Raw genomic sequence first — 21,628 nt, 5'->3', positions numbered from 1 at the left:
GTTTTACATTTAAATGAAAGAAAATTTAAGACATATATAAAAAGGATTCTCTGTACAAAAGCATATCATAAATTAAATGACTATTTAAATGACAAAAGTGCATGGATTTGAATTTTGTATTAATGTGAATTGTATTGTAAATGTAATTATTGTATTTTTTCTTAAATCAATATTATTTTCTATAGTAATTATTATAATTATAGACTGACGTATCATAAGTATCTGTAACAGATGTATATGAATAAAGATGATTGATTGATTGATTGATTGATTTATATCTAATATATAAAATTCTCGTGTCCCGATGTTTGTTACCAAACTCTTCCGAAACGAATTTACCGATTTTTATGAAATTTTGTGTGCATATCGGGTAGGTCTGAGAATTGGCCAACATCTATTTTTCATACCCCACAATGATAAGGGTGACCCTCCTCTAAATATTTTTTTTTTTGACAAAATTTATTATTTTTATTTTGTTATGATTTAGCATTGAAAAATATATACAAATTAAAATTTTCACGCTTTTACGATCAACCTCTGTTTTTTAATCGCGATTTTTATATGCCACATATAGGTATAGGGTTGCAAGATGGCAATCGAATATAATAATTGTAGTAAGAGAAATTATCATGCATAGCTCTCGAAATAATGTATATGGTAAAACAACGTTTGCCGAGTCAGCTAGTGTATATATATATAGCGTTCATAGGCTGCGGTAACAGCTTACTATCAGGTGGGCCGTATGCTTGTTTGCCTCCTCAGTGGTATAAAAAAAAAACTTTCCATATTAGAAGCGAAACACGTGTGACAAAACGTGTGGACGAAATGGCAGTCGGAGATTAATGGCTGATATGGAAGGTTGTAGAACTTTTGGTAATGATAGCAGTCTTTCAGTCAATCTTCGAGTGTTGGCAGTCACACACATAATAATGTTAGCGGAAATAAACAAAATAATTCTAAACAAATAACCAGTTTTAGATTTAAGTTGGCAATCCCTGGATAGAGGCTTCGATGACACTACAAAGTTATGTTGTGACTTCGTACAGGTAAAGACACCATATAAATATGGTGGCAGGGGATTTCCTCAACAGTTTTTACTCGGTTATTCGCGTGTCAACATGAAAGTGTTAGTGGCAGTGTTTGTTCTGGTCGCTGTACTCAGTTTGAGTTATGGGCAACCAGGTATAGTATTGCTGCTCGTGTGACGGTGGCGTCCTCAAGTGTTAATAGTTTTTAGACAGGGAAGACTCACTTTTAGTGAGGCACAGTTCTAATGATCTGAGGATATCCGCCCTGGAGTTAAAGCTGGGACAAAGAAGTTCGCCCAGAAGCCTCACCTAACTCACCCAGGAAGGGGGAATGGATTGTTGGTAATGGGAGGGTTAGTTCCCATTGCTATCAATATACCCAATTAGGTCGACCTCCACGCGGTTCCCCCTGGAAACTATTGTGATCAATTTATCATTGAATTCGTCACAATGGGCTAACTGACCTGTCTTTGCATCTTCACCTATCACCGCTCACTGGTACCTCGCCAGTGTATACCGATAGCGCAGACGGGGTTACCAAGCCATTTTTACCCATCAAAAAATCTCACCCAGGAGGGTTTAGAAGACCATGGAGGGATTGTTGAAAAAGTGTTTTTAGACCGCCTCTATTATACGCACGTAAAGCATTCTGAACAAAACAAAAACAAGGGAGAGGGGGGGGGGGAGGGTGTAGAGAGAAGGGAATACACTCTTTGATTCCTGAGATCCGTGGGAGTCGGACTAATGTTCAGAGGACAGCATGTAGCGGTACAAAGCCACTTAGTTTGATTTGCGGGGCGCTATCTGCACAAGCGAACATTCTGCTCGCCATGATGCGAACTCCTCAGCTGAAGGGACCTTGAGATTACAGTCGATGACGTCGCTTCAGACGTATCATCCCGCTCCAGTGCATAGGCGAAAGGTGAAGTTCTGCTAGGCTTGGATTCAGCGCCTCAGCGTTTGAGACGTAGGTCTTGTAAATGGAGACCTTCGTTCTTTATAAGATTTTTGCAAGAAAAAGTGACCAATAACCATTTCCAAAGTCATATCTATCGCTATAACAAAATTCATCATAATCTATTCAGCGATTTAGGGGTGAAAGCGAAGTGAGGCGAAACAAACAAACTCACTTTCGCGTAATATTAGTTAGGATAAGCCAATGGACCAATTTTTAACCGACTTTAAAAATGGAGGAGGTTGTATATTTTTTTTTTTTAGTGTTTATTTTTTTTTTGTTTCAGATCGATGCAAAGCTCCGATAGACGATCGTGTTTGTTTTGGATTTCGCGGATAGTAAGTATCAAATTGTAAAATTGTATGGCATTATAGGTTTTTTTTTTATATAATTTAGAATGGCAAACAAGCTGACGGCCCACCTGATGGAAAGTGGTAACCGTCGCCTATAGACATGAGCAGTACCATGGCCATAACAGAGTATACTGTTTCGCCCATGATACCCCCCATACGTTGTCATTCCTCAGGACTCAGGTGTTATTCCTCTGTACCCTGTAAATTCACGCCATATCCCACCTTTCAAATCGAAACACAGCCATGCAAACACAACTGCTTTACGATTGAAACACGAATGGGACAGAGGTATCCAAGCAAACGACTTTTGTACAAAGTCTCCCTCTGGTAGCTGTATAAAACAAACAAAAACAAATAATTTTGCTACAATTGAAGTTAGTTTTTTTTTTGCATAACAATCTTAAATTATTGTATAAAAGTACTGTTATATGATTTTTTTACATTTATTTTTATTTATACTGTCGACGTGACGACCGTTTATCCTTATTATTCTCCAATGCATTAACTCGTTTACTCTTTCCTTTTGCAGCTATGCCTACGATCTTCCCAATAACAAATGTATAGAATTACGCTTCGGCGGTTGTTACGAAGGACCGAACGACTTCAAATCTAAGGCAGAATGTGAAAGTACCTGTGTCAAAAAATAAGACAATAAAAAAATAACATCTTTTTTTGTCTATAGATTTAATTTATTTTTTGAAGTAAGAACTAAAATTTGTGTAACATAATATTCCAGACAAATTATCACATTGAAGACTAGGCAGCATGGTCTCCGACCTTAGCCTGTTCCACAACGGAACAAAAGTACTAGAAAAAAAAAATTGTGTAATTTTTATCTGTTGATATTCGAATCAAACTGTGCGAAGCGTTAGTGTTGTCTAAGTTTAATTACGCTGATAATGTGTTTGGGGAGTGCCTTTTAGCTCGAACTAAGAAAATGATACAACGTATCCAAAACGCATGTGCTCGATTTTGCTTTCCTATTGCTCGTCGTGCTCATATCACTCCCTTTTTGGAACAGAATAACTTGTTAAATATGACAGCACGTCGAAATTTACATTTTGCTTCATTGCTTTTTGGCGTAATACACAGTAAAAAGCCCTCATATCTGTATGATAAATTAAATTTTTCAAAGCGTAACATAAGAATAAATTCTCTTTTACTTTGTCCACGATACAGAACAGCTGTTTTTCGTGGTAGCTTTACGCTGCTACGAAATGCTGGAACAATCTTCCACCGCCAGTTAGGAACGCCAAATCATTATTCACCTTTAAAAAACTATACAAGAATTATCTATGTACTATTTAACCTATAAATCTTACGGCAAAGTAGTTGTATATATATGTTTAATGTTTATATTTATTAATGTTATTTTATTCTATTTTGTTCTTTCTAGTATATGTAATTGGTTTGTATTTATTAGTTGTAATTTTGTTTTAATTATTATCATGAATATTATAAATAGTGCCCTCTCTCTCCCCCCCTTTTATATATATATTTTTGGTGCCACTGAAAACCAGCTGTATGTTCACCTAGGACATACATTAAAGCTGAGTGGAGCCATTTCAGTGCATTTTTGGATGTAAAAATGATTATTTTATGTTAATTTTTAATTATGGTAAATTAAGTTTAATTATATGTACATTTTATTTGCTCATTTTTTTTTTCTCGTTTGTTGTTTATATTGTATTTTTTACATTGCACTGAATAAAATATTTTTCTTTCTTTCTTTCTTTAACTTTATTATATTGTAACTATTTAAATGCCTTAAATTGCCTATTCGTAATAAATAATACAATGAACTGTATTTTAATGAATAAATGAATTATTATTGCTTACATTTATCGTTATTTTTTTTTTATAATTGATATTCTTTTATTTATTTACTTACTGTCCCACTGAAAATGTGTAGAGATGTTGCATCTCTATGCATCTTCTACCGAATTTATCATGGGGCGTGCTCTGAGGAATTGTTCGGATTGATACCTACGGACTTTCACCACCATACAACCCGCCATAAACTAAAGTTAATTTTTTTTTTATATAGATCTTAGAATGGCAAACAAGCTGACGGTCCACCTGATGGAAAGTGGTAACCGTCGTCTATAGACATGAGCAGTACCATGGACATAACAGAGTATACTGTTTCGCCCATGATACCCCCATGCGTTGCCATTCCTAAAGACTCAGATGTTATTCCTCTGTACCCAGTAAATTCACGCCATATCCCACCCTTCAAACCGAAACACAGCCATGCAAACACAACTGCTTCACGGTTGAAACACGAATGGGACAGAGGTACCCAAGCAATCGACTTTTGTACAAAGTCTGGTAAATCATCAAATGGTAAATCCTAATCATCTGGATGATGGGCAGTCCTGAAGGCGTTTTTTGAGGCAGTTTCTTCCTCGCAACCACTCTTTGGAATCAACTTCCTGCAGTAGTATTTCCGAACCATTGTCACGAGTGTGAATATTTATTGTTTTGGTTTAAATATCAAAACATACGATTCCTGCTTCACAGATTTATCTGAAAGGATGTGATAGATAAAAGATTATATGATTACACAAAAAATAGGTAAAGGAAATAGATTTCAGAAGTAAGAGGTTACTTGAGATAAGATAAAAACAATCTTGATACAAATATAATAGTTTTTTTTTTCTGGTATTTTTATATCGTCACTTATTTTTTTTATTTTACCGGATTTAGAATCTTCTTTTTTTTTGGTCAAGAAAAATTGGACATAGAAGTAACTAAACTGTTTGATTACTAACCATTTAAGAAGGCTCATGGCCGTGGGTGTTTAGAAAAACAAAATTATATTTGTCTCTGATGTACATACAAATAGAAAATTTTGGATATTCCGTAATTCAGGTTTTTACAGTAACTGATATAATATTTAGTCATTGTTCGAAATTAACCTTTTTATATATTGACAATTGTAGATTTTTATAAAAAAAATATTTAAAAACAATTGAAATAGAACAAAATCTAATATATAAAATTCTCGTGTCACGGTGTTTGTTACCAAACTCCTCCGTAACGGATTTACCGATTTTCATGAAATTTTGTGTGCATTTTGGTTATGCCTGAGAATTGGCCAACATCTATTTTTAATACCCCTCAATGATAAGGGTGACCCACCCCAAAAAAATTTTTTTTTATTTTTTTGACAATTTTTTTTATTTTTACTTTAATATTATTTAGCATTGAAAAATACATACAACTTTAAATTTTCATCGTTTCACGATCAACCCCTGTATTTTAATCGTGATTTTTATATTTCGCAATAAGTGGTAAAACAACGTTTACGGGGTCAGCTAGTATACATATAATACATCAAGTCAACAGACGGCATTTTTACTTACAAAAAATATAATATAATTAAACATAACATAATATATACATAACAAGAACCAGCATATTTTACAAACAGTCATGTTTACCGCCTGGTATTCAGTAAAGATGACTTTTTATAAAATTAAATGTAAATGTGTAATTCATTTGTATTGTATGACACTTGTTATATTATTGACTTGTTATGTATTTGTTTTTGTTTAGTTTGTATTTGTATTTGTTTAGTTATGCTACCGTTAGTATGTGTGCGACTGCCAATATTTATGGATTGACTCCTACTAGGCTATTAATATACGTAAGCCACTAAATTATAATACTAAATTTGCATGCCTTTAGATAAGGCGAAATGTGTAGATCTATTATATTTAAGACCATTATTATAACCACATTTTTAACAAATAAATAAAAATAAAAAAAAAAAAATAACAAAGTAAATTAAGTTAGGATTGATTTGGTAAAAACCTCAAAAGTTATCGAATCATCTTTATTTAAATAGACTTGTTTACAAACACTTTCAAATTGTAATTTTTTTCTGAATGCAGGATTTGGAAAGCTGTGATTCTGTTGAGAAGAGTCCGCAAGAAACTCAATTGTTACTCTTTTAAATCTTTGTTAACATTATTACTTATATATTTATTTATTTATTCATTAGTACATATATGTGTACATGGCGGACTTAATGCTAAAAGCATTCTCTCTCAGTCAACCATAGGGAAGTTACATATTGTATTTATTTAAATGTATAATTTAACATTACATGGTTCTTCTTCTTATCCTACCACATACTTATGGGAAATGAGTAAGTAAAATATTTAATTCAATGTTCAAACGTCTATATATTTTAAAAGAATGACAATTTGCAATTTATACTGCGCGCGCAACCTCGCATGCGCTCTATTATTTATAATTAATTTTTCTACAGAAATTCAAAAGGTTTAGATATTTATAAAGGTTTGTTATATATACAATATATATATATATATATATATATATATATATATATATATATATATATATATATATATATATATATATATATATATATATATATATAAAAATACATATAATATGTACCTACCAGAGGCAGATTGTACATAAGTCATTTGCTTGGGCACCTCTGTCCCATTCGTGTTTCAACCGTGAAGCAGTTGTGTTTGCATGGCTGTGTTTCGGTTTGAAGGGTGGGATATGGCAGTGAATTTACAGGGTACAGAGGAATAACAGTCTAGTCCTCAGGAATACGAAACGGTATACTCTGTTATGTTCATAGTACTGCTCATGTCTATAGGCGACGGTTACTACTTACAAACAGGTGGGCCGCCATTTTAAGTTACATAAAAAAAATTACTGACAAAACTGAAGATTTACCAATGTGCGGGCTTTTACAGTAACATATACATGTATCAGACGATAAAAAAACACATACAAGAGTACGTGACGATGAGTTTTTGTCAGATTTACCGTGACGTATCCATCGTGCAAGATAAATATGTTTGTTTGAGATATATTCTATTCAGATTCGACCCGATCATTTGTGTTACAACATGAAACTCTTTGTGATACTGTTCGTTCTGGTTTCTGTTCTCAATTCTAGTTATGGAGAAGAAGAAGAGAATAGAGGTATGGTAAATATGTTCTACTATAGTCTATTGCAATAGAATTCAATAAAAATATAAACAAATAAATAACATTTATGTTTCTTAGAAAATATAGATAGAGCATCGAGTCTCAAAAATAGGTCAACTTTTTGTCAATTCATTGTCAAATTAGCCGAGTCGTTTTTTTATCAACGTTCTATATACTTACGTATAAAATGTATCTTGACGTATTATTTAATAAATAAAATGAGTGTTTACTCATTAAAAAGATGCAGAAATTATAAGACAAAGTGAATATAGAAGTTATAAAGGAATCACTCATAACTATTTATCACGTAAAATTGTATGAAAAAGTTGACCCGTTTTTTGTCTGTGTTCTATATACTTACGCACATAATGTATGTGTACGTATTTATATTCAATTATTTAATAAATAAATAGAGTGTTAACGAATTAAAAAGACGTAAAGTTATAAAACAAAATAAATATAGAAGTTATAAAGGAAACACTCATGACTATTTATCATGTAAAATTGTATGAAAAAGTTGATACGTTTTTCTCGAAGCATTTGTATGGAGACACTCTATCTATATAATCTATGATCATAGCCAGTGCTGATTTTCAATAGAGGTGCAAAAAAAGACGATTCAATGGAATGAATGTTTGGATACATACACTAACTAGTGATCCGTCCTGACTTCACACGTGTAGATGCCATATTTATTATAGGATAGACTTTTACCAGAGGGAGACTTTGTACAAAAGTCGTTTGGGTGAGTACCTCTGCTCCATTCGTGTTTACCGTGAAGCTGTTGAAATTTACATGGCTATGTTTCGGTTTGAAGGGTGGGATATGACAGTGAATTTACAGGTTACAGAGGAATAACACCTGAGTCCTCAGGAATGGCAACGCATGGGGGGTATCATGGGCGAAACAGTATACTATGTTATGTCCATGGTACTGCTCATGTCTATAGGCGACGGTTACCACTTTCCATCAGGTGGACCGTCCGTCAACTTGTTTGCCATTCTAAGTTGTATAAAAAAAATGTCCAGTAATGAGTCGTAATTGATGTTTTATTGTTTTTTTTTTTATAGATCCCTGCCAATTTCCAATAGAAAGTGGCATGTGCTTTGGATATACAGAAGTGTGAGTATAATTATTTATTAGTTATTAGCTATACGAGTATACTGCGGTTTTGCCCGTGGAAATTAGTAAGTCGTAAGGCAGTTAAGTTAGTTAATTTAATTCAAAGTTCAAGTATAAAGGAGGACAAGAAGAATAAATCTTTTGTTAGCAAAATAAATGCATAAAAAATAAATAAATACATTAATTTGAACAATTAGTTATCAATGTGTGAATGGGTACCGTCACCAAAGCTTAACTTCGGTCGGTAACCCACCTGCCAAGCGTGGCTACTACTGGAAAACCCTCCAAGGCGGAAGGTTTTCCCAAGAGACTACAGCATGGGGTTCTTCAAAAGAGGGGTAAAGAGGTTTCTTCAGGGTCGGCAACGCACGCGTAATACCTCTGGTATTGCAGGTGTTCATAGGCTACGGTAACCACTTACCATCAGGTGGGCCGTATGCTTGTTTGCCACCTCAGTGGTATAAAAAAAAGGCCTATGTCCAGCAATGGACAGTTAACAATATGGTAAGTATATAGTAACAAATATACAAACAATCAAACAGCTTAACATTTTTTTTATATTTGCTGGGAGAGAATGCTATATAGTATTAAGTCCGCCTTTTGTACCAGACATTTTTTTTGTAATGTGGTCAGTAAAGAATAAATAAAAAAAAAAATAGTATTTGTTATATTGACGTGTAAGTCCCGGCATAGAATGGACCACCCTTTCCTTTCCCGTGGGTGTCGTAAGAGGCGACTATGGGAACTTAATGGTCAAGGGATGGACAGCAGCGTCCCTCTTAAAACATCTCCAAAGCCTAACTGCGGTTGCCAACCCGCCTGCCAAGAGTGGTAAGTTCTGGCAAAATCCTCCAAGGGAGAGGTCTATGTCCAAAAGTGGACAGTTAAAGGCTGATATTAATTAATAAGTTAGTAAAATTGTTAGTTTCATATTACAGAGTGCTCATGTTTTTTTTTGTTTCAGCTACGGTTACAATGTTACAAACAATGAATGTAGATTGTTTGTCTATGGTGGTTGTATGGGGAACGAGAATAGATTTAACACTAAGGAGGAATGTGAGAAAACATGTTTGAATAATGAATAAACGATAATCAATTATTTAATCTTTTTATTTACTTTTTTTTTTTTTTATACAACTTAGAATGGCAAACAAGCTGACGGCCCACCTGATGGAAAGTGGTAACCGTCGCCTATAGACATGAGCAGTACCATGGACATAACAGAGTATACTGTTTCACCCATGATACCCCCATGCGTTGCCATTCCTGAGGACTCAGGTGTTATTCCTCTGTACCCAGTAAATTCACGCCATATCCCACCCTTCAAACCGAAACACAGCCATGCAAACACAACTGCTTCACGGTTGAAACACGAATGGGACAGAGGTACCCAAGCAATCGACTTTTGTACAAAGTCTCCCTCTGGTCTTTTTTCTTTGTAAAATTTAACCCCATAATTACATTTCTGTTTTGCCAAAGGTTGACTGCGAGAGAATGCTATATAGTATTAAGTCCGCCTTTGGTACCAGACATTTCTTTTTCTTTATTGTGATCAATTAAGAATAAATAAATAAGTATAAATAAAATAAAAGGGCTGAAAACGCGCACGTGACACCATTAGTGTTGCAGCGTTTACTGTCAAACGGGCTGTATAGTATGGAAAGTGGTAACCGTCGCCTATAGACATGAGCAGTACCGTGGATATAACAGAGCACACTGTTTCGCCCATGATACCCCCCATGCGTTGCCATTCCTGAGGACTCAGGTGTTATGTCTCTGTACCCTGTAAATTCACTGCCATATCCCATCCTTCAAACCGAAACACAGCCATGCAAACACGACTGCTATACAGTAGAAACACGAATGGGACAGAGGTTCCAAGAAAATGACTTTTGTACAGTCCCTCTCTATATTATATATATATATATATATATATATATATATAAATGCTTTTTATGAGAGAAATAGTCGCCAAAACAATATTGTTATTTATTACATAAATACATACATATCTGTCACGCCTGTCTCCCATTAGGGTAGGCAGAAACAATGGAACGCCAAATGCTTCGATTCAAACATACCTCTTTCGCTTCCTCCACATTCATCAATCTTTTCATACACGCTCGCCGGTTACGGGTACTTTTAATTTGGCCCTTCTTCAGCACGTCGCCTATTTGGTAGACATACGTCCGTCTAGGGCGGCCCCTACCGACATCTCCATTCATTCTTGTTCGATAAATCTCTTTCGTAGTTCTTCTTTCATCCATCCTCTCCAAATGACCAAACCAACGCAACATTCCTTTTTCGATTTTTGTCACTATTATTTATTTTTATAATACTATTATTTATAATATAATACTGTTATTTATTATAATAATAAATTAATAATATAATATAATAAATTATAAACATCACAATCTTGCAAAAACAAGCAGCCATTCACACATCAACCATACTCAGCAAAGTATTGGGAGATACCGTATTTGTACAAAATACACAAAATCATCACACTCAAGACACACACCGGTCACCAACCATCCAACAGGCAACTAACACACAACACTCAACGAACACACCAGATTCATCCAACACAATTCATACATCAAACACACAATCACTCACAAATTCAGTATACACTCTAAAGAGAAGGCGAGGTAGAAGACGGACATAAAAATAAAACTGGGGCATACGTACCTTTTTTCCTGTGGGTTACAGGACGGGGTATGTTTTTAAGCCGACATAAGTCGAGAAGGTGAAAACCAATAAGTATAATAATATTATTTTCTTTAGAATTTTTGTTTGTCTGTCTATATGCATGTTTGCAGTTTTCACAATTGTATTCCTGAAAGTATAACTTAAAGACTGGTTGTTCATTTTACCTTGATACGCAACCTAGAAGGGTTTTTTTATACATTTTTCTTACTGGAAAAATATACTTGTCCAATTCCAAAATCTACGCGCGCGATGTCGCGGGCAAAAACTAGTGAAGACTATAAATATAATAATCTCTGAACTGTGACACGAGACCAATAAATAAGTAGAATATGAACCTGCCGATAACCTTGCATTCAACGTAATTTTGATATTGAACATGGACGGCGGGGAAAACCTATTCAAGGTTTAAAATTTATTTTCAATTAAATTGTGTTACACAAAAAATAACTAAGGTTCAGTTCTAAATAAACCAGTTTTGATTTAAAAACAAAGATACAGTTCTGAAAAAAAAAACAGGTATATTCATTTAAAAACAAAGAGTCAGTTCTGAAAAAAGAAACAGTTATTTTGATTTTAAAACAATGATTTAGAGGGAGACTTTGTACAACAGTCGATTGCTTGGGTACCTCTGTCCCATTCGTGTTTCTACCGTGAAGCAGTTGTGTTTGCATGGCTGTGTTTCGGTTTGAAGGGTGGGATATGGCGTGAATTTACTGGGTACAGAGGAATAACATGCGTTATCCCCATGCGTTGCCATTCCTGAGTCCTCAGGAATGGCAACGCATGGGGGATATCATGGGCGAAACAGTATACTCTGTTACGTCCATGGTACTGCTCATGTGTATAGGCGACGGTTACCACTTTCCATCAGGTGGGCCGTCAGCTTGTTTGCCATACTAAGTAGTATAAAAAAAATACATTTCTCATTACTTTTACAGTAAATAAATAAATGAATAATGCATTTTTATATTGTAATTATCCGCGTGTTACAAGACATAAATCAGAGAGCGAATTCAGTAATATTCGATTTCATTTACCAAGTCATCAAAACCACGTGTGCCTAACATCAAACATCAGGGGGGAAAAGGATTGTTAGCAATGGAGTTTGACAGCCCCATTGCTAGCAATATGCCTTATTAGGTCGACCTCCACGTGGTCCCCCTGGAAACCATCGTGAAGAATTCTTGTTGAATTCGTCACGATTACAGATGGGCAAAGCACCGGGTTTAAACCCGGTGCTTTGGTAAAAACCCAATAAACACCCATAAACTCCCATAATCACCCAAAAAAATAGGTTTTTACGTATTTTTTGAAAATATGTAAGTAATACCAATAAATTATTTTTATAAATTGTATTGATCAATTCTACAATATTAAATAAAACGTTAACTAATAATATTTCAGGAAATTTTAAAAATCTATATATAATAAAATGAAAGTAATTAATTTTCAGTGTTTTCATGTTGCAGTTGATCAACATGTTGGCCTTTTGCTTCCCGTAGATACTTTAAAATTTCTTCATAACACCTCGTTCGCACACATGGCCGTATATATTTAAATTCTTGAGCCACTAACAGTCCGAAATACTCATTTCTTTTATCCTCTTCTCCATAAATTAAGCATTTAGAACAGTTTGTTTCTTCTTTCAGTAAATTTTCTTTTACTTTATCCTCGTTTTTTTCTTTGTTGCGACGACGCTGGGTAAATCATCTGGACACTGGGTCTCACTATCGCCAAATATATTTGGAGATCGGCTTCGGCTACGGCTTGGCAGACATTTTTTTCTTTCTACAATTTTAAATTAAATTTATTAGAATAAATGCTTCGAACACACGCGATCTAAGTACCTTTTGTGTTTATTATACCTTACCTACCTAGGTATAAAAAGAGTACTTACGTAGATTTTCTTTTATTAACTGTTTTATACGAAGATCTTGATCTCTCAAATTAGCATCCATTTTACTTCCAGTGATTATCAACTAAATTAATAATCCACAAAGTATTAAATAACGTTTTTATGAAATATTTAGCACAAAAACAATACCCTTTAAATATCGATCGTCAGTAACTGTGGCTGACTTACCTATATTCTAGCAAGCAGGACTGCCAGATGTGAAGGGGAAATCCCCAATAAATTGTTGCATGTGACTGATGATGTGAGCATGTTCGTTTCATAATAAAAATGTTGCCAGGTAACCAAAAAGTCGTATGTTTTTGTGCGAATTACGATCATAATCTTTACGATCGTACATTAAAAAATAGACAAATAATAGTATGAGTACGATTTAAATCGTATATCTGTCAACCCTGCTAGCAAGACAGCGACAAAATCACGTTGCATAACAATGTAGCCCAAGCTTATATCTTATGAAATATACGGAAGAGATACGGACTTAGAAAAAACAGAAATGTTGTTCTTTGTGGAAGTCATTGATGAAATTCTATGTATTTTAGCCCGCAAACTTTCTTCAAACAAAAACAGCGCCATCTAGTATCGAGTTCTGTAATTATCTCTTTGTTTATGGATTTGAAGTAAGACCGCCACGCATGCAATACATTATGACTGGGGATTCCCCTATTCGTCGACGCTGAATATGAGGCGACGACAATCACTGTCAAACGTGTTCACTATTACTCTGACTCTGGTAACGTGACTTCCTGGTAACGTGTTAGGTAGGAAAAGCAGTAAAAAAGTGCATATTAAGGGAGCAGATTTGAAATAATATTTATACTTAACAAGAAATAATTAAAGGTAAGTGGATTTTTGAATGATACAATTATATCATGATCACTTAACAATTTTAACTTAAAATTAGATGTATTATTACAAGCTTTTATTTAGCTTGCGTTATGTAAATAAAAGTATGTAGGTATGTTCGTATGTTGATGCAATTATCCTCAATCCTCAACCGACTGGGATAAAATTTTCCATACACGTTTATTTTGGATGATAGTGCATAGTTAGCTGAGAGTCGTCATTGGATAATAATGGTGGATAGCCTAAGATGTGTACTAGATATTTATTTTTAACATAATATGCGTAAGTACCTAATCGAATTAAAGAAGTTGCTGAGAAAAATACAGAACAATACGATAATAAACTAGCGTCTGCGTTTAATCCTCCGAGGAGATGTAATTTTACAAAGGTTTTTTGTATTTATTTTATTATTTTTTTAATAAATTTATTGTAAATAACAAGAAATAATCATTGTAAAAAAATAGGCACTCTATTGTTGAATTTTCGTCAGACCAACTAATCATCGTTCATTTTTTTAGGTTCAATGGGGAGACCTAAAGATTTACGCATATGGGAGCACTACCGTACTTTACCAAACAAGTCTGTTTCTTGCAAGCTTTGTAATAAGGTCTACAAATTCAGTAATGCTGCCAAAATGCTTCAACATCTTATCACTTGTCCAAAATCTCCAGAAACATTAAAAGACTCTATGAAACTTATAAAAGATAGCTCGTCCAAAACCAAAATGTCTGGACTGTCAGAGATAGAGACAAATGATTCTTTTATAAGCCCCTCGTCGTCTGCTAACACTACAATAAATGCTGAGTTTCAAGACACCGATGATCATATAAAAACAGAATTAGCGAGAGCTATATTTGTAACAGGGACGCCATTATCGATGGTGCAACATCCTTTATGGATACAATTTTTCGAAAAATTGCAACCAAAATTTAAAATACCTTCACGTAAAGCTTTAGCGACAAAATACTTAGATAAAATATATAGAGAAATGCGTTTTGAGTTAAATGAGGAACTAAATGCTTGTAGTTACTTACACCTTCAGTGCGATGGCTGGTCTAATTTAAGAAATGAAGGAATAATAAACTTTCTTATATCAAAACCTCAACCTGCATACGTTAAAAGTTTGAATACAGAAAGTAATCCTCACACTAGTGAATACCTTAGCCAAGAAGTTGAAAAAGTAATGAAAGTGTATGGAGCAAATAAGTTTCTTGTACTTATTGGCGATAACGCTAGAAATATACAAAAGGCATTCGAATTAACAAAACTCAAATATCCACATGTTGTTCCTCTCGGTTGCTGTGCACATATCCTTAACTTGTTGTGCCAAGATATTGTAAAGATACAAGAAGTAACTGTGTTTATTATGCAAGCCATAAATATAATAAAAACTGTTAAAAGGAGTCAACGATTAAGTTCCTTGTTGATAAAATCAAGGCAGGGTGAAGATTCTACACAAACACTAAAATTGCCTTGTGCTACAAGATGGGGAAGTCATGTTACTTCGTTAAAAAGTTTGAAAGCAAATAAGATAGCTTTGCAAATATTAACAGTTAGAGAAGATGTGGTAATTTCAAGAGATATTAAAGATTTAATTCTAAGTGATGATTTCTGGACGAAGACAGGGGAATGTATAAGTATTTTGGAACCAGTCACTGAAAGCATATTTTACTTAGAGAGCGACCAGAATCGTTTGCATCGCACATACATTACATTTAGAGATGTACAAGCTAAGATACGTTTTGCATTAAATGAGATTTCGACATTGAGCGAAGAAAGCAAACAGCAGATTCTAACATCAGTATCTTCAAGATGCAATATGGCAATGAGGCCAATACATTTTGCAGCATATATTCTAGACCCCAGGACTCTAGGAGTCGAACTTACTCAAGAGGAAGAACTTAAGGGTATGGAGTTTATCTACAATTTAAGCCAACACTTAAGTTTGTCAAATGTAATGGCAGATTTGGCGTGTTATAAAGCTAAAGAAAACTTTTGGGCCAGAGGATTTGTATGGAGCTCATTAGATAGCATTGAGCCCCTAATATGGTGGAAAGGTATTTGTGGTTCCACTGAGTTAAGCAAAGTAGCGATTCGTATTCTATCAGCTCCCTGTACTTCGGCAGCCACTGAGCGTTCCTTTAGTATCCAAGGCTACATACATAATAACAAAAGAAATCGACTTACAACTGAAAGAACTGAAAAAATTTCATTCATTTGTTATAACTGGAATCTTAAACATAAAGCTGAATGCGAGGACATTCAGTTTAATGAAGAAAATACCTTAGAAGCTTTCATTGAGCAAGTAAATGAACATAACAGTTTAGACGAAATAGAGCCTATCGAACCTATACAATTCATCGCTTGTAATAACTCTGAATCTGACAGTGATTGACTGTAGTTTTACATTTTACTTTCATCTCTTTCTTAATAAACTCAAAATCAAATTAAAAGTTTTTTATTCTGTAGGCTGCATAATAATATTGTCTATGTCCAGTATAGTGGACGTCTTGCGGCTGAGATGACGATGATGAAGTACAAAAGCATAAACACCCAAAAATTTGGGTGTTTATGGGGTTTAAACCCAATAAACCCAAAACACCCGGTTTTTACCCACCAGACTTTAAACCCACCCAGGTGGATTGCCCATCTCTAGTCACGATGCGCTAACTGACCTGCTTCATCCTCACCTATCATCCTTCACTGGTGCCCCGCCGGTGTATACCGATAGCGCGGGCGGGGTTACCATTCCATTATCATCAATTAAAACATCAAACATCATTTACGTGCACAATGATTATTACGATGATCAATCAACACAAAATTATTATAATATAGGAATAAAAACTTATATGTAGGAAAAAAGCAATTATGAAACATTTTTCCTGATTATTCAATATGTGATGGTCATTTAACTGAAGTCGTGACTATAACTAATGATTATAAGATGACGTACAAACAATTGGAGGGGAGTGCTCTGAAAAATTGTTCGGATTGATACCTGCTGCTGATTTTCACCACCGTACAACCCGCCACAAACTAAAGTTTCATCCCAACCATCTGGACGAGCGGCGGTCCTCCACCGTGCGTTTTTCAAGGCACTTTCTTCCACGCACAACCACTCTTTGGAATCAACTTCCAGCAGCAGTATTTCCGAATCAATACGATATCGTAACCTTCAAGAAAAGAGCATATTCCTTTTTAAAAGGCCGGCAGCATACCTGCAATGCCGTTGGTGTTGCAGGTGTTTATGGGCGGCGGTAGTCACTTACCATCAGGTGAGATACGTGTGCGTTTGCCTCCTATGTTATAAAAAAAAAAAACTCATAAAGTCTTAACGGCTCAATATGAAATTCTGAAAAAAAAAATATAAAAATTAAATTATTAATATTTAAAAGTGTTTGTAAACAAGTATATTTGAATACAGATGATTTGAATTTGAATTATTAATAATAATAATAAAATATAAGATTTTTCTGTCGGTATAAAATAAAATGATGTAAATTCTATCAGATTGTAGCCGCGTGGTCCATTTTTTCGTGGATATCGTAAGAAGCGACTAAGGGAACTTTTTTATGCAACTTAAAATGGCAAACAAGCTGACGACCCACCTGGTGGAAAGTGGTAACCGTCGCCTATAGACATGAGCAGTACCATGGACATAACAGAGTATACTGTTTCGCCCACGATACCCCCCATGCGTTGCCATTCATAAGGACTCAAGTGTTATTCCTCTGTACTTTGTAAATTCACTACCATATCCCAGCCTTCAAACCGAAACACAGCTATGCAAACATAACGGTAGAAACACGAATGGGACAGACGTGCCCCAAGCAAACGAATTTTGTACAAATTCTTCCAGTCAGAGGGTGAGTCCAGCAATCACAAATGAACACAATTTTATTCATTAAATCGTTTAAATTCTATTTTGAATTAAGCAATATTTATTTACACAAACAAACAGGATAATAAAATTACATTACTCAATCAATATATATATATATATATATATATATATATATATGTGACACACTTACAAGCTATATAAACATGTTTTTTAATATGAAGGCCTTCAGTTCTTTCGATAGCGCACTGCCAGTCACAATGTCCAGATTATTTATATTCGTATTTATTGCATTTTGTGTTAATAATATTTTCACTTTAGGTAAGTATATATTTATTTTATTTTATTTTATTTTATTCATTTACACTTTATTGCACCAAGTAAAAGGAGAAATAACAAATACAGTAAATATTAATGAGAAGTGATACAAAAGGCGGACTTATCGCTAAGCAATCTCTTCCAGACAACCTTTGGGTAGAGGACATTGAGAAAAAGACAAAGGGTAGGTGGCGCACTGTTATGTAAATATTATCATATACAAACATATATACATAGGGGGGAAAGGGATTGTTAGTAATGGAGACTGAGAATCTCATTGCTAGCAATATACCCAACCAGGTCGACCTCCTCGCGGTTCCCCCTGGAAACTATCATGGTTAATTCCTGATAAATTCACCATGATGGGCTAACTGGCCTGTTTTCATTCTCATCTATCACCCTTCACTGGTGCCCCGAACGAAGAGAGAATACACGAAAATAGTACTAAAGTGAGAGGTAGTAGGATTTAACAGAGGTTTTGAAGCTAGTAAGAGTTCGAGCGCACCGAATATAATATCCTTAGATTATATAAAGAGAGTCCATCAACGTTTAGAAATCCTCGGTGAGGTCGCTCCGTGAGGCCTGTGAAGAACCCAGGAAGCTTCTGCGCTTCTGGGCGGAGCTAGGTTGGCTGCACTAGCCACGACTCATACGCACAACGGCCCAAATGAGAGGCTAAGCGCGGAAAATAGAGTCTTTTTCACATTCACATTCACATAAAGAGAGCATCGATTCTCAAAAAAGGGTCCACTTTCTATCAGCTAATTGTCAAATTAACTGACACGTTTTTTTTAATCAGTATTCTATATACTTACGCATACAATGTATCTTGATGTATTATTTAATAAATTAAATGAGTGTTTACACATTCAAAAGATGCAGAAGTTGTAAGACAAAATTTTATTTAACTGTATATTTGTTTATGTACACTAAATATTAATAGTTGTAACACTTCAGTTGCCCGCTAACAGCATGCTTTCTAACTGCATTGGGTTGACTGGAAGAGATCTCTGTCAGAGATAAGTCCACCCTTGCTCACAATATTTATAAATGCATTATATTATATGTAACTTACAAGTGCAATAAAGAATATAATAAATATAGAAGTTATAAAGGAAACACTCGTAACTATTTATCACGCAAAATTGTAAAAAAAGTTGCGTGTCAACTTTTGCGTGTATTTTAAATCACAATAAAATAGAAATAAAAAATTTGTTAAAAAAATGAAAAAAAAAATTTAGGGGTAGGTCACCCTCATCATTGTGGGGTATGAAAAATAGATGTTGGCCGATTCTCAGACCTACCCGATATGCACATAAAATATCATAAAAATCGGTAATGTCGTTTCGGAGGAGTTTGGTAACAAACACCGCGACACGAGAATTTTATATATTAGAGATATTGCAAGTGACTATACTTATTTTGTTATTCCTCTCTCGTTCCAGATCCCAAATGTACGTTGCCATTGGAAACAGGAATTTGCAGAGCTGAATTACACAGGTAAGTAATTTACATTCATACAGATTATCGAATGTTCTAAAATATTTATAAACATTTATAGCGTAATTACATGAAAAAATTTTAATTTTGTGGTTTATTTTCCGGATTTGTGTTATATTCCGTCATAGCACACGTAAATGTAACAATCTACATTCATTTAAAACTAATCCCACTTCAAAATGTAAAAATATTTAGAAATTTTTATTATACTCGTATAGTCCCATATTTTGCATACTCCCGCCAAATCAGCTTCGAGCATATATTGTGTATTTTATTGTTCTACTGTCTATCTCGCTCTAACATGTATGTTATTATATTTTCTTTCTTTTTTTATATACCACTAAGGTGGAATTTTACATTGCTAATCTATACACTTTATAATGTAAGATTATAATAAATCTTTTATTTTCCAGATTCGGTTACGATACTAAACTGAAGGAATGTACGCAATTCGTGTACGGCGGTTGCCATGGCAACGAAAACAATTTCAAATCTTTGGAGGATTGTCGAGCGGCCTGCAAGTAGAATATACAAACCATATTGAACTCTATTCTTAAAGAAATAAGTATCAAACTACCACACAGACTTTAACATGTCACTGCGAATCGTACAACTGCTTCTACAGAAACTTAGATAAAGAAATTAATGACTGACCCGAAGATAAAACAATTCGCTGATGTCCAATAGCGGTGCAAATAAAAAATCGATCGATTCATTGAACATTTCAATTGTTTGCTACCAATTTTTTTTAGAGGTATTTCTGTGATAAGTTCTATTGAAACAGTAGACTATATTTTCGTATAACCCGCCCATGTAAATGTGCCAGTTCATTAATATTACGTTCTCAGCGTATGAGGCCTATTTAACTCGGCGGGTTATACTAAGTGGTTCGTATTATGATTTATGTTAATATGTTATTTTAACATGTTATTTTAATTATTTGAACAAGTCTGTTTAAAATATTTTAAAAATACATTTTTATATTCTTTAAATTTCATCATCAGAATTCAGGCATAACACATCAGTATAGTGTAACATCTTTTTTTTTTTAATTATGTAAATAACTTTATTGAGCAAAATAAAGTATGGTACAAAAGGCGAACTAAATGCTAGTAGCATTCTCTACCAGTCAACTTTAGGGGGTGAACAGTGAATCACCTATGTGGTACTTCATTATTGAGATAGATAAAGAAAAAAACAATTATTAATGCATATCTAAGAAATAAATATTACACATATAAATAATATATTTTTTTTTTATTTTTATACAACTTAGAATGGCAAACAAGTTGACGGACGGCTCACCTGATGGAAAGTGGTAACCGTCGCCTATAGACATGAGCAGTACCATGGACATAACATAGTATACTGTTTCGCCCATGATACCCCCCATGCGTTGCCATTCCTGAGGACTCAGGTGTTATTCCTCTGTACCCAGTAAATTCACGCCATATCCCACCCTTCAAACCGAAACACAGCCATGCAAACACAACTGCTTCACGGTTGAAACACGAATGGGACAGAGGTACCCAAGCAATCGACTTTTGTACAAAGTCTCCCTCTGGTATGTTATTTATGTTTATATTTCTTTATATCAGAGGCCATCTTTTTAATTACTATTAATGTAAATGTTACGTTGGCAATAATAAATGTAAAGTTTTTTTTTTAATTCATAATGTATGTAACTTTTTGTTGTTGTCAATAAATGTTTTCTTTCTTTCTTTCTAAATATAATGTTAAATAATTCTTTAAAGTTATAACAATAAAAAAATAAACAGTTTTAGTTTGGTTACTTTTATTTCATTAGAATCACAGTAACACGGCTTGATTTGCAGGTTTACTCTTCGATTTAATATCGATATTAATTCAATCTAATGACATATATATATATATATATATATATATATATATATATATATATATATATATATATATATATATATATATATATATATATATATATATATATAAGCTATTAAGTCGCTAGCATTGTAATACGAGTGTGCGAAACATTTTAATGGCCCATCGTCATGTGATGAATTTACCAATAAC

At 34.1% G+C, this 21,628-nt stretch overlaps 3 protein-coding genes across 3 annotated transcripts; all 3 read left to right on the top strand.

Moving 5' to 3' along the window:
• The first annotated feature begins 1,027 nt into the window (after nucleotides 1–1,027).
• LOC128201325 (trypsin inhibitor-like) lies at nucleotides 1,028–4,174 on the top strand. Its single transcript, XM_052897980.1, has 3 exons — nucleotides 1,028–1,182; nucleotides 2,270–2,321; nucleotides 2,866–4,174. Exons 1-3 carry the CDS (start codon nucleotides 1,119–1,121, stop codon nucleotides 2,981–2,983), a joined length of 234 nt encoding a protein of 77 aa, XP_052753940.1. The 5' UTR covers nucleotides 1,028–1,118; the 3' UTR covers nucleotides 2,984–4,174.
• A 2,977-nt stretch (nucleotides 4,175–7,151) lies between these two features.
• LOC128201323 (kunitz-type serine protease inhibitor 2-like) lies at nucleotides 7,152–9,540 on the top strand. Its single transcript, XM_052897978.1, has 3 exons — nucleotides 7,152–7,313; nucleotides 8,390–8,441; nucleotides 9,406–9,540. The coding sequence occupies exons 1-3, from the start codon at nucleotides 7,238–7,240 to the stop codon at nucleotides 9,524–9,526; spliced, it is 249 nt and encodes an 82-aa protein (XP_052753938.1). The 5' UTR covers nucleotides 7,152–7,237; the 3' UTR covers nucleotides 9,527–9,540.
• Nucleotides 9,541–17,955: 8,415 nt separating this feature from the next.
• Nucleotides 17,956–21,359, top strand: LOC128201322 (inducible serine protease inhibitor 2). Its single transcript, XM_052897977.1, has 3 exons — nucleotides 17,956–18,079; nucleotides 19,522–19,576; nucleotides 19,990–21,359. Exons 1-3 carry the CDS (start codon nucleotides 17,965–17,967, stop codon nucleotides 20,099–20,101), a joined length of 282 nt encoding a protein of 93 aa, XP_052753937.1. The 5' UTR covers nucleotides 17,956–17,964; the 3' UTR covers nucleotides 20,102–21,359.
• Nucleotides 21,360–21,628: the final 269 nt, after the last annotated feature.

The sequence above is a fragment of the Galleria mellonella genome, unplaced genomic scaffold (genome assembly GCF_026898425.1).
Source record: "Galleria mellonella isolate WM207_F2 unplaced genomic scaffold, CSIRO_AGI_GalMel_v1 utg3966, whole genome shotgun sequence".
Taxonomy (NCBI): Eukaryota; Metazoa; Arthropoda; class Insecta; order Lepidoptera; family Pyralidae; genus Galleria; species Galleria mellonella.
The sequence above is the reverse complement of the archived record's forward strand: the minus strand, read 5'-3'. Positions and strand labels throughout refer to the sequence as shown.